The 13,070-nt window shown below is 47.0% G+C and overlaps 1 protein-coding gene and 1 long non-coding RNA gene across 4 annotated transcripts in view; one reads left to right on the forward strand and one right to left on the reverse strand.

The window, feature by feature from the left end:
* The window catches only part of OPTN (optineurin), a 34,453-nt gene extending 22,373 nt beyond the window's left edge, over positions 1-12,080 (reverse strand). For all 3 annotated transcript variants that reach the window (XM_032244042.1, XM_032244041.1, XM_032244040.1), the window contains exons 1-4: positions 11,892-12,080; positions 7,299-7,475; positions 5,799-6,001; positions 1,538-1,720 (exon numbers count right to left, since the gene is read on the reverse strand). In XM_032244042.1, coding sequence (XP_032099933.1) covers positions 1,538-1,720; positions 5,799-6,001; positions 7,299-7,464 — 552 coding nt within the window. In that variant the 5' untranslated portion in view covers positions 7,465-7,475; positions 11,892-12,080. The remainder of the gene's footprint in view (positions 1-1,537; positions 1,721-5,798; positions 6,002-7,298; positions 7,476-11,891) is intronic.
* On the forward strand, positions 1,117-4,437 carry LOC116527180. Its single transcript, XR_004258417.1, has 2 exons — positions 1,117-1,331; positions 4,105-4,437. It is a non-coding gene; the product is annotated as an uncharacterized LOC116527180 (long non-coding RNA).
* Positions 12,081-13,070: the final 990 nt, after the last annotated feature.

A 13,070-nucleotide genomic window follows, 5' to 3' on the forward strand; every position in this document is an offset into this window, starting at 1 on the left:
CCAGTAGGTGAGCTTTTTTGTAAGTTGCTCCCCATTCCTCCTGACTTAGCTACAATGTACATTTTTCTCTTCCAGGGACACAATTTTTTTCTTTTTCTTTTCTTCATTTTAAATTTAAAAACAGAGTCTTGCTCTGTCACCCAGGCTGAAGTGCAGTGGCACGATCATGGCTCACTGCAGCCTCTCAAACTCTCAGGACCAAGTGATCCTCCTGCCTTAGGCTCCTGAGTAGCTGGGAGTACAAGCGCATGCCAACATGCCTAGCTAACTTTTTGTATTTTTTTTCTATACACAGGTTTTTGCCAAGTTGCCCAGACAGGGCTTGAACTCCTGGGCTCACGCAATCCTGCCCCTTCAGACTCCCAAAGTGCTGGGATTACAGGCGTGAACCACTATACCCGGTCCACTACACCCGGCCAGTCGCTTTTCCTGTATCCCGTGTGTACTCTGACTCAGCTGAAGTGACTGTCTGTTCTACAGAGGATTTCATCCTTCCTATCTAATCTTTGTTAGCAGCAATGAAGGAGAGGCCCCCACCTGGTCCGCCGATCTGCTCTGCTCTTTAATAGGGCTGCCCCTGCCCCCAGGCACAGTGGTAACAGATGCTTCTCCAGAGCTTAGGGTCCCCTCACTTAGACCACTTCATTTTGGGTTGCAGAGAAATTTGATTTTGATAGCACTGGCTTCAAACTCAGTTCTCAGAGGTTCCTGAGTAGCTGCTGTTGAAAGTGAAAGAAAAGCCCGGACACTCCTTGAACCTACAGCCAGAGCAGTTCTGCTCTTTCCTTTCTCCGGCTCTTATTTTTAATAGGCCAGGGTTCCTCATACCAGTTTGTTTGCAAAGAGGGTTCTGTTGGTATGGTGGCTCATGTCTGTCATCCCAGCACTTTGGGAGGTCAAGGTGGGTAGATCACTTGGGGCCAGGAATTTGAGACCAGCCTGGCCAACATGGAAAAACCCTGTCTTGACTAAAATACAAAAACTTAGCCAGGTGTAATGGCATGTGCCTGTAGTCCAGCTACTTGGGAGGCTGAGGCACGAGAATCTCTTGAACCCTGGAGGCAGATGTTGCAGTGAGCCGATATCACATCATTGCACTCTAGCCTGGGGACAGAGAGAGACTCCTGTCTCAAAACAAAAAAGAGGGTTCTGTTGTTAAAAAATGTTTGTAGCTCTTTTAAGTGCATTGCTGAATACAGCTTTGAGACCTGGTTTGAAAAATGACAGAAGGTTCATGCTTGTGTGGTTTTTTTCTTTTTCAGGTCAGTCACAAAAATGTTCAATTTGCCAGGACATGATGAAAAAAATTACTACATCTTTCATCATAAAAGGTAATTAATATTTTTCCATTTTAGCTATGACAACCCTTACATGCATTATGCTATGCTTAAAAAATGAGGGCCAATTTCGCTTTGCCACACTGCAAGTTCCTCAATCCTTGGCCTCCTTGTGTTGACAAGAAAAAGTAGTATTTGTTTCATCTTTCCAGGGGAGGCTTTATAGTTTGCTCAAATCAAAAATAAAACCAAAAACTTACAGCCATCCTAATTTCAACAAAGGAGTCTTCAGAGGAGCCGCTGGAGTTCAGCTTGAGCTGCAGTTCAGACACGATGCCCAGCAGGTCTGCCTTCTCTGCCTGCAGCCGCACCACCTGGGTCCTGAGCTGCTCCTTTTCCTGCTCTGCTTCTGCTGCGGGAAGCATGGAGTCACCACTGAGGTCCTGGAGGTGACAAGGAGTAAAGTGAATGAACAAAGAAACTAAGGCCGGGCACCATGGATGGGCTCACACCTGTAATCCCAGAGCTTTGGGAGGCTGAAACAGGAGGATTGCTTGAGGCCAGGGTTTTGAGATTAGCTGGGCAACATAGCAAGACCCCCATCTTTACAAAAAATTCAATAATTAGCCAGGGGTGGTGGCTGAGGCAGGAAGACTGCCTGAGGCCAGGAGTGTAAGATCTTGTCTCAAAAAAAAAAAAAAAAAAAAAAAAAAAAGCCAACAAACAAATACAAATCAAACTAAGGACCTGGCCATGAGACTCAACTGCCTCCATACCCAGTGACAAGGAAGTTTCTCAACACCTTTGTGCCCTGTGCTTTAAAGTAGAAAATTCCAGCCTTTACTTGCCATTTTTCTTTTTCTGACAGTCTCACTCTGTTACCCAGGCTGGAGTGCAGCGTCACGAGCTTGGATCACTGCGACCACTGCCTCCTGGGTTCAAGCAATTCTCATGCTTCAGCCTCCCAAATAGCTGGGACTACAGGCACCTGCCACCATGCCCAGCTAATTTTTGTATTTTTGGTAGAGATGGGGTTCTGCCACGTTGGCCACACTGGTCTTGAACTCCTGACCTCAGGTGATCCACCTGCCTTGGCCTCCCAAAATGCTGGGATTAGAGGCGTGAGCCACCACGCCCAACCGACAATTTATTTTGGCATAACATTTAAAATGGAAATTTTTACATTATTTTATTGTATTCAAATAATCAAAATTAAAGGTAACTTCATGACAAGAAAGACAGCCTTCCTTGCCATGCTGGCATAATCTGATATTATGGAAATAACCTCACTTTGGCAACAGTGGACTCATAAGCTATTGTCTAAAATTCCAGAAAGGACGGACAAAACCTGCCACCACCCAACCTCCTGCCCTTTTCCTCCCCACCAGTGCCCACCCATGCCCCTTCTTCCCACACTTGGCATGTCTGTTAGAAGCCAAAGCACCAAGGACATGATTTGGTTCAGGGACAGCAAAGCACAATGGATGGTCCAAAACAGTGTGGGGGCTGGTCCCTTTCACACTTAAGGTTAGTGTTTTTGTTGTCATTTGTTTGTTTGAGATGGAGTCTCGATCTGTCGCCCAGGCTGGAGTTCAGTGGCACAATGTCGGCTCACTGCCACCTCCACCTCCCAGGTTCAAGTGATTCTCCTGCCTCAGCCTTCCGATTAGCTGGGATTACAGGCCCCCACCACCACGCCTGGCTAAGTTTTTCTATTTTGAGTGGAGATAGGGTTTCACCATGTTGGCCAGGCTGGTCTCGAACTCCTGACCCCAAGTGATCCACCCACCTTCGCCTCCCAAAATGCTGGGATTACAGGCGTGAGCCACCATGCCCAGCCTATGTTGGTGTTCAAGGTTGCTAAAAGTACATCTGGTGAGAAATAAGAACACTTAAAATGCAGAGACTGGTATGAAGGATTTAAAAAAATTAAGTTCCAGCCTCTGCAGACATGAATAATATACATCAGTATCCCACTACTGTCAGGGCTGGGTTGTGTTCACCATGTTGCAGTGACTGCATATGACAAAGTCATAAGAGAATGACTCTGTTCAGATGTGGTGTTTCCAGGTGGGAGGAGGAAGAACACATCTAGGCTATACTCTGGGTGCATCGCCTGGAGCAGATTCTCTTCAGCTCCTGGGCTGTTTTTGTGGCTGAGAAAGAAAGATGTGGAGGCTGGGCGCGGTGGCTCTAACCTGTAATCCCAGCACTTTGGGAGGCTGAGGTGGGCGGATCACGAGGGCAGGAGTTCAAGACCAGCCTGGCCAATATGGCGAACCCTGTCTCTATTAAAAATATAAAAATTACCTAGGCGTGGTAGTGGGTGCCTGTAGCCCCAGCTACTTGGGAGGCAGAGGCAGGAGAATCGCTTGAACCCAGGCGGATGTTGCAGTGAGCTGAATCGCGCCAGTGCACTCCAGCCTGGGCAACAAGAGTGAAATTCCGTCTCACAGGAAGGAAAAAAAAAGAAAAATGTGGCATCACACAGTCTCTTTGGTCCCTTCCAGCTGTCAGGAAACCTCCGTTGCTTCTATGTACATGGCACCATGCTTTGGTTCCCTTCCCAAACCAGAAATAAATGTATTTGAGATGATCAGAAAATGGCGACACATGAGAAAAGTGAAACTTCCCCCAACCTCCGATCTTTACAGCATAACTAACAAATGCCTTAAGACCAACCTTTAAAGAGAAATCTCAGTTACCTTCAGGAATATATAGCATGAGTAAGTGTTATCTATGGATTCTCCAAACAGGTAATGAAAATAGGTGATCTCAAACCTGTCAACACTAAATTGAGTTTCTCTTTTCCCTTTCCTTGTGATAGATTCCCTAAGGGACGGGAAACAGGACCAAAGGCTCCCTAGAGAACCAAAACAGCATCAGAAAGACATCTGGATGCATCATAAACCAACCATCCATGAAATACTGAAAACCGGGGGTGCAGGCATTAAGCGGTAACATGATGTACCCCTTCTATTCCTGGGATGATGCTCTTCCTACGCATGGGGCAGCCTCGCTACAAAACTACCACCCGGCCTTAGAGAAAAGCAACTCATTGTGAAACCGAAGAGTTCGGTCTGCAAAGCAAGGTGGAAAGTCTGCATTCTCTCTTAGTAATGAATCATACAAAAGACACACAAACTTAAAGAAAAAAAAAGCAGTAAAAGGACAGGTACTGCTCAGCTAGAACTCAGAAATAAGCAGGTAAAAGTGAGACTATACTTTAGTAGGAATCTTCATATATCTCCTCTTGACGTAAGGAAATTGAATAGAATGAGTTTTTTTTTTTTCTTTCTTTCTTTCAAGGGAGGGTCTCACTCTATTGCCCAGGCTGTAGTACAGTAGCACGATTTTGGCTCACTGCAACCTCTGCCTCCCAGGTTCAAGAGATCCTCCCACCTCAGCCTCCTGAGAAGCTGGGACTACACCTCCTGAGTAGCTAGGACTATAGGCGTGCACCACCATGCCTGGCTAATTTTTCTGTATTTTTAGGTGAAACAAGGTTTCACCATGTTGGCCAGGCTGGTCTTGAACTCCTGATCTCAAGTGATCTGCCTGCCTTGGCCTCCCAAAGTGCTGGGATTACAGGCATGAGCCACCATGTCCAGCCTAATATAGTATTTTTCTAAATAACCTTTTATGCTTTAGATGATTCTATATCATCCTTCCTTTCCCATTCTTTTCTTTCAGTTTGTTTCTTTGTTTTCCTTCTTTACCTATCCAAGAAATTAGAGATCAGTGAAGTTTAAGATAGAGTCTCTAGAAAAATCACCTGTATCCAGAATAAGTCCTGCCTTTACCATCTCAGTGCCTTACCCTCCAAAGGGCCGTTAGGTGTCAGGCTTGGAAGAACATGGACAGCAGAGGGCTCCTTAGCAAACACACCCAGTGGGGGACGCCAAACAGTTTCTGGTTTGTTTCTTTACTAATGTCTTTGATGTCCACTCCCAGGTATGAGCACATTTTCCAGGTTCTTTGGGTCAAGAAAAATGTGTCTCTTTCTCTTTTCATCTGTGGTAACGCGATAGCCTCCTACCACAACATGACATTTTCCAAAACATTTTTAAAAAGGAAAATGTATAGTGAATAATCTCCATTTTAGACTGAGCAAACAGACAAGGTCAACAAGTAAAAATTTTCAGTAATAGGTTTTTTAAACATATTTTGTATATCAAAGACAAACTAAAAACAATTGATGGTTTAAAAACTAATAACAGAAACTAAAAACAGAGGCCCATCTGCACCATCTATAATGAATACAGAACACTCATTTATAACCTCAGTGTTCTGCCTACAATCAGTATGGTCAAAGCTTTACAAATTTCTTTCCCCTAAAAGAGATTATACATGACCCTTAACAGGTCAACCAATCTTTTCAGCAAAAGCACTTCTTCCAAGACCAGGCAAAACACCAATCCAGACTGAATCATGAAAGGTTTTGATCTAGGAGTCTAGACAATTAAGATTCTACCACAAATGTTAAGGGAAAAAAAAATCACAATGGATCAGTCTGCTCACCTCAGATGACCTTTCTGATTTCCCTTTCAGTTTCCCAAGCTCTTCCTTCAGTTTCTCATTCTCTTGACTCAAGGCCATTAGACGTTCTTTGGCTTCTTTGCTCTGTGTCTCAAAAAACTGGCGTTCTTCCTTCTGTTTCTCTGTCCAGGCTGAAAGCTCCTCAAATCGCCCTTTCATGGCTTGATTATTTAGCTTCATGGCTTCTGCAGGAGGTTCAGAGGGATGGAGTCACACACCAGGAAGAGTGGACTTCATCTGATGACTCAAACCTCTCCTAGACCACTTTACCACATGGCTCTGAATCTAAGGATGCCATGCTTAACCTCGGCCCAAGGGGCAGCAGCAAAAAGATTAAGTGGCTTTTGCTTACAGAAAAGACCAGTGAGATTAACATCATTTCTAGTCCTTAAAAGTCCCAAGAAATCTGGGCATGGTGGCTCAAACCTGTAATCCCAGCACTTTGGGAGGCCAAGATGGGCAGATCACGAGGTCAGCTGTTTGAGACCAGTCTGGCCAACAAGGTGTAACCCTGTCTCTACTAAAAATACAAAAAATTAGCTGGGTATGGTGGTGTGCACCTGTAATCCCAGCTACTCAGGAGGATGAGGCAGGAGAATCATGAGAACCTGGGAGGCAGAGGTGGCAGTGAGCCGAGATTGCACCATTGCACTCTAGCCTGGGCGACAGAGTGACTCCATCTCAAAAAAAAAAGTCCCAAGAAAATAAAGTTGATTTGGGTACCGCCACTACAGCACAAATATCTAAATATCTATGGTTACCAGGGAACTAAGGAAGTTCTTACTACTCCTAGATTCAAACACTGGTTCTGCCAAAAGCCATGGCTTGAGATACCAGGATGCTGTCTCTTAGGAAGGTAATATTTAGGACCAACTCTGGAACCATAGCAGCCTTTCTTCCTTTTTTTTCTTTTCTTTTTTCTTTTTTTTTTTTTTTTGAGACAGGGTTTCTTTCTGTCATCCAGGCTGAAGTGCAGTGCATGATCACGGCTCACTGCAGCCCCACCTCCCTGGGCTCAAGCAGTCCTCCAACCTCAGCCTCCCCGGTAGCCAGGACCACAGGCGTGCACCACCACACCCAGCTTTTTTTTTTTTTTTTAATAATTTTTTTATAGGGACAAGGTCTCACTACCTTCCCTAGGCTGGTTTTGAACTCCTGGACTCAAGCAATCCTGCCTCCGCCTCCCAAAGTACTGGAATTACAGGGGTAAGCCACCACGCCCACCCTCTTTTTCCTTCTGAATGGGCTAAATGTCATTATGCTAGTTCCCTGAGATACACACACTTTTTATTTTTACCTGTATCCAAAAGTAAAAATCAAAACAGATTTAGCCTCGCCAAAAGCTAAATCCTGTGCTTCTCCACCTGCTACTGCCTAGGGAAACAGGGAGAGAAGGGAGCTCACCACCAAGCCTGAGTGCAAAGGGACGGCATTTCCCGAAGCCTAGGATGAACAGGGCATGCAGGGACCAGCCCCGCTCACCTTTCAGCTGGTGGTTCTCGGTAAGGAGCTCCTTCATCTGCTGCAGCAGCTCCTCCGGGGTGAACGTGTCCAGGTTTGGATGGGCCAGATGGGGGGGTCCATTTCCTGTGCTTTCACTGGGGCTGTCCCCCTTCTCAGTGAGGCAGCTGAGAGGTTGATGGGACATTGCAGAAGTTCCTGTGGAAAAGTCACCAGTTGAAAATAGAGCTGTCCCCGCCCCACAAGGGGTCCCCAGGAGTCCCACAAACCCATTAGTGATTGCTTATATTGACTCCAAAAGTTGCCCACTTTCCCTCCAGTTAGATTTTGAACATTTTTGATTCTTCCTTTTAAACAACAAAGGTATAGCCTAGTTTCAGAAGAGGGTGTGTATGTGTCTGTGTGTGTATGGGTATATAAAAGGGTACAGTGAGGATTTGGGAAATGGGGGAGGGAGACAAGGGTATGACAACATGATGATCAGGATATATGTAGACAGACATGGGCAAAGTGTCATGAAAAAAATTTCCCAGGCAAATTTTCAAGCTCACATCTCCTTATTTCAAGTGAATTGCATGGTAAGCAAATTATCTCTCCATAAAAGCTGCTTTAAAACTCTGTATTTTGTTTCTTGTATTTTGGCTAAGATGAAAGGGAGAATTAACATTCTCTGAATGCTTACTATGTGCAAACTCAGCACACCAGACCTGTCACTGACTCTAATCTTCACTAATGCTGAACTAGGCAGCTGTTTTATATAGGTGAGGAAGCTGGGCTTACAGAGGCGCACAGCTCATCCAAGGCCAGGAAATGGCACCGCCAGGTATGAAAGCCACATCTTGTAAAACAACAGAGCTATTAGAGTACTGAATACGTAGGCCTTAATATTCTATTTTTCAATGCATACTGAAAAGACTAAGATATCTTTAGCTGCAATTTAATTGCATGGTCTGAAATTTTTTTACACATACCATTTTGTCTTGTAGAGGGGGTATATTTTTTACATACACCACTTTGTCTTGTCATGTGGACACATAAATGCAAGATAGATGAATGAATCCCCACTCTGCTTCTGTGTTACCTACCACCCAGGCAAACATATTCAGCAAAAATTTTCACCTTCACACTTGGGGAAAATGATGTCTTTTCTTCAAGAGCTGACGGGGATAGATTATAAAGTAATACATAGCAAAGGCAACCCCTCCCCACTGACGCTGAATACACATGGCTCACACACACATTCCACAAAGGTCAAGAGTGGCCAAAGTCCAGAGAGACGCCTGAAAAAGCATATTGTTACTTCCAGGAAGTTTACTGTTAGAAGATCATTGTTTTATTTTTGTTTTTAGGTTTTTGTTTCTTGTTTTTTCAGAGAGAGAGTCTCTCTCTGTTGCCCAGGCTGGAGTGCAGTGGCGTGATCTCAGCTCACTGCAACCTCCACCTCCCAGGTTCAAGCAATTCTTCTTCCTCAGCCTCCTGAGTAGCTGGGACTACAGGCATGAGCTACCACGCCTGGCCAATTTTTGTATTTTTAGTAGAGCCGATGTTTCACCATGTTAGCCAGGCTGGTTTTGAACTCTTGACCTCAGGTGATCTGTGTGCTTTGGTTTCCCAAAGTGCTGGGATTACAGGTGTGAGCCACTGCACCTGGCCCTTAGAAAATAATCTTAAACCCATCTACCCAACAGATAGGTAATAAGCAACGATGTACACTATACATCATGTATAGTATAGAAAGCCACTGATGCACAACAGGGATGAAGAAGGAACTTGGAGGTGAGCATCCCATTTCTTTCTTGCTTGCTTTTTTTTTTTGAGACAGAATCTTGCTCTGTTGCCCAGGCTAGGGTGCAGTGGCACAATCTCGGTTCAATGCAACCTCCACCTTCCAGGATCAAGCGATTCTCCTGCCTCAGCCTCCCAAGTAGCTAGGATTAAAGGTGCACGCCACCATGCCTGGCTAATTTTTGTATTTTTGGTGAAGACCAGGTTTCACCATGTTGGCCAGGCTGGTCTCAAACTCCTGACCTTGTGACCCTATTTCTAATGAGGGAAAGGCATCGGTCTCAATTAGATACACAGCCACTGTTGACCTCCACAGAGGACAGGGGTTCTGTCTATTTTGTCCGCTGTTGTATCCCCAGGACTGAGAACATTACTTGCCACATAGAAGGGAGGGCTCAGTAAACGTCTGTTGAATACATTTTAATAGCTTCCTAAATGACTAGCTTTCAGTCCTGTCAATTTCAGTCTTCTTGCCCTCATGGTTTCTTGTGCAATACAAGGTAATTTCCCTGACTCCATCCTTCCTGTACAAGATAGACTTTCAGCTTCTTAGCAAGACAATCGTGGCTTTTCAGGGCCCGACCCAACTGACCCACTACTTGGAGCCAAGGTACTTTAAAAAGCTCGCAGTTCCCTGCATTCTTCTGTCTCTGCGTCCTTGCCTCTCTTCTGCCCTCTGCCCTCTGTCTGGCTCCCCTTGTGTCCTGGCAAACTTTCACTGGACAGATCAATGTCCAGATTAACTATGACGTCCTGTGTCATACGAACTGTTCCCTCCTCCGAGCACCCAAGAGCACTCTGCATTTCCATCTCCTCTGCCCATTCTGAAATTACTGCTATCATTTTCTGCCCATCTATTTTCTCTCTATGTTATTCTTACCAGAGAATGGCACACAGCAGGCTTGCATTTGTTGAGATGAAATGAAAATATAGCATAATGAGGTATTTTTAAGTCTAGCACCTGTAAAATGCTTTCTGCTGTGCAGGTGACTAACTCAGCATGCTAGTATTGTTAGGAATTTCTCTACAGTTCAACGGCATTCACTTCCAGAGTCTCGAAATCCAGTTTTCTAACTTATTTGAAAACTTAGAAGTGCTTTTTTTTCTGTCACTACAAAGCCATCTGGGTATTCACAAGACAGATTCTAATAATCCTCATACACGTGTCAAAGTGGAAACAATGAAAACTTTTAAAATAATTTTTTCTAAATGAAATATGTTTTTTGTTGAGATGGAGCCTCACTCTGTCACCCAGACTGGAGTGCAATGGCATGATCTTGGCTTGCTGCAAACTCCACCTCCCGGGTTCAGGGGATTCTCCTGCCTCAGCCTCCTGAGTAGCTGGCAGGTGTGCACCACCACACCTTGCTAGTTTTTTGTATTTTAGTAGAGACGGGTTTCACCATGTTGACCAGGGTGGTCTCAATCTCCTGACCTCATGATCCACCTGCTTCGGCCTCCCAAAGTGCTGGGATTACAGGCTTGAGCCACCGCACCCAGCCAATATTTTTAAAAAAGAGTTTTTTTTTTTTTTCCTTTTCCTTTGGGTTTTCTATTTCATAAATTCCAAAGAATATATATCAAATATGCCAAATTTCTATAAAACAGAAGTGTAGTTCACAGCTAGAATATGTGTGCATCTCTACCTAAGTTAGAGCAGGGGTTTGGCAGGACACAATACAGTATCCAGTTGCCTTCGAGAATAAAGTTTGGTTTTTTGGGGAGGAAAGTTAGTTATATTCCCGGCATAATATGCAACCTAAAGGTTAGTTTATTAAAAAGAAGCTGCTGTTTTTATAGTGTTGTACATAATATATAAAAAACTCCTAAAACTGACCCAGTGGAAAAACAGATCGATTATGCTAGGGACTTAAATCAATCACTGTCCTCTCTCTACAGGTCACATTTAAACTTGCCTTGTCCACCCCAGGGCAATCCCTGGCCTTGCCGTCTGCCCTGAGATCTCTCCAGCGCTCCCCAAAACGGCCTGTCCTGAGAGGCTGCTTGGCCCACTAACTCCTCTCTCCCTGGGTCAAAAGAGCAAGGTGGGTTCTTCTGTTCACACTCTTAACACCTTGCTCACCAGATCCAAAGGCTTCTGGTGTTCTCACACTGCCTTACTTTCTATGCTTTCATTTTCCATTTTCATCCTTACAAACAGTTCTGTGGCATACATTTCCATACAGTAGTTTTCCTGGTGGTAGAGGCCAGGCCCGAACCTGGGTTTCATTTTCTTTGAGTGATGTTTACTGCCTGTAGCTCACACATTTCGATGGCAAAAACAATTCCTTTGGGGTTCTCAGCCTCATCAAATATCCTCTCTCTATAGAGTGTACACACTCTCCTAGACAAAGCGGCCTATGTGGATTCCCATCCCCTTGGAGAGGGATCGCTCTGTGGTACCAACCCTAGGCACCTCATTCAGCTCGAGTAGTGGTCCCACGTCTCCCAGAGGTGTGTTTAACCACCTCCTCTTTATGGCGAGGAACCGGCTGCGGAATCCTTCCCAGCCTGCGGGAGGACGTCACCTCCAAGCCCCTGGATGACCTGCAGAGGGGTCACCTGCAGTCGCCGGGCCGGCCCAGGACCCTTCCCGGGCCCATCCGCTGTTCACTACCCACCCTTTCCCACCAGGTCAGGACCCGCTGGGGCCTGGGGACCCTCCCAGGGCAGCTGTCCCGCGGGAGGGCCGCCCCACCCCTCGCCACCCTCACCCCGACAGGCTCCGGGCCGCGGGGCAGGGCAGCGGGAACCGTTTTCTGGCCGGAGCCCGCCGGGAAGGAGCCGCTGCCGCCTCGCCCACCCCTGCGACCCCCTGCCCCGGCTCACCTGCCACCCGGCTCGGCCTCACTCAGGGTCACTGTTTCCTTGGCATCGTGCCGCCGGGAGAGGGCTCCGGACCGGGATGGGATGATGACCAGGGAACCTGCCGGGAGGGCGGTAGGGACAGCAGGGCTCGGGGATCCTGGGGCTGACGTGCGGCCTCGCGACCCCGCCCAGAGCCGCTCAGCTGACCGCGCGCCGCACCCCTCCAGCTCCGGGGAATTTCCCGGGCCCCGCCCACCGAGGCCCCACCCACCGAGGCCCCGCCCCCTTTCCCTGCATCCGCCCCCAGCTTCCCACCCTCGGTTCCTGTGGGGTCGACGCTGGGACCCGGGAGAACAGGGGCTACGCTGAGGCGCTGCTGTGACGGCGTTAATCAAAATAAATCAATCAAATGCAGTGTGTGGCGCTGGTCTTCCCTGCGTCTTCCCGGCAGATCCCTTAGTGGAAGCCAGAGCCGCAGAGGGGTCGCTGCAGCCCCTGGAAAGAGGAGGATCCTAGGCATCCTCGGAGGGAGGCCTCCATCTTTGTGTTTTTCTGAAAAAGGCTTACATCTAGACATAGTTAACTGAGCATATATAGCTTTCCACTCGTTTTTGCTTTAAAATACACTCAAAAAGCAAAAAGCTTGTAGGATATTTCTTGAGCTCTTGTTGCCGAAGAACAGGCTCCGCTAACCTCACGGCGCTGCAGGTGCCCGGCGCTGGGATTCACGGGTGCGCGGGGATCGCATCTGGGAAGCAGCCTCCCTGCCGTGGAGGAGGGAAGATGCCCCGGGATTAGACAGTAGGATGACAAGGTAGGAGGGAAAGCCGCCCTACGGGCATCCCGAGCACCCGGGCAGCGCCGCAGGGACTCGGTCACCGACAGGCGCTGCGTCCGATCGCGAGGTCAAGGCCTGGTTCAGGCGGTGCTGCCCGCCCCGGGACCCTCATGCAGGAGGAATAAACAGAAATGAGTGTGAGGCCAGGTAGCCTGGGAGAAGCCTGGGGGCAGGTTTGTACCTGAGGCCAAAAGAAGGGCATGAAAGCCGGGAAGAACTTGATTTACTAAAGGAGGCGTTGGCGCCACCCGAATCTGTGAGAATGAGAGCACGTGGTTGTGCATCCACGCTGCTCACTGGTTGGAAGGAAACGCAAAGGACAGGGAGAGAGAGGGGAAAAAAAAATCCTGATCTGAAACAGG

The sequence above is a fragment of the Sapajus apella genome, unplaced genomic scaffold (genome assembly GCF_009761245.1).
Source record: "Sapajus apella isolate SASKATOON/1434 unplaced genomic scaffold, GSC_monkey_1.0 scaffold53, whole genome shotgun sequence".
NCBI classification, from domain to species: domain Eukaryota; kingdom Metazoa; phylum Chordata; class Mammalia; order Primates; family Cebidae; genus Sapajus; species Sapajus apella.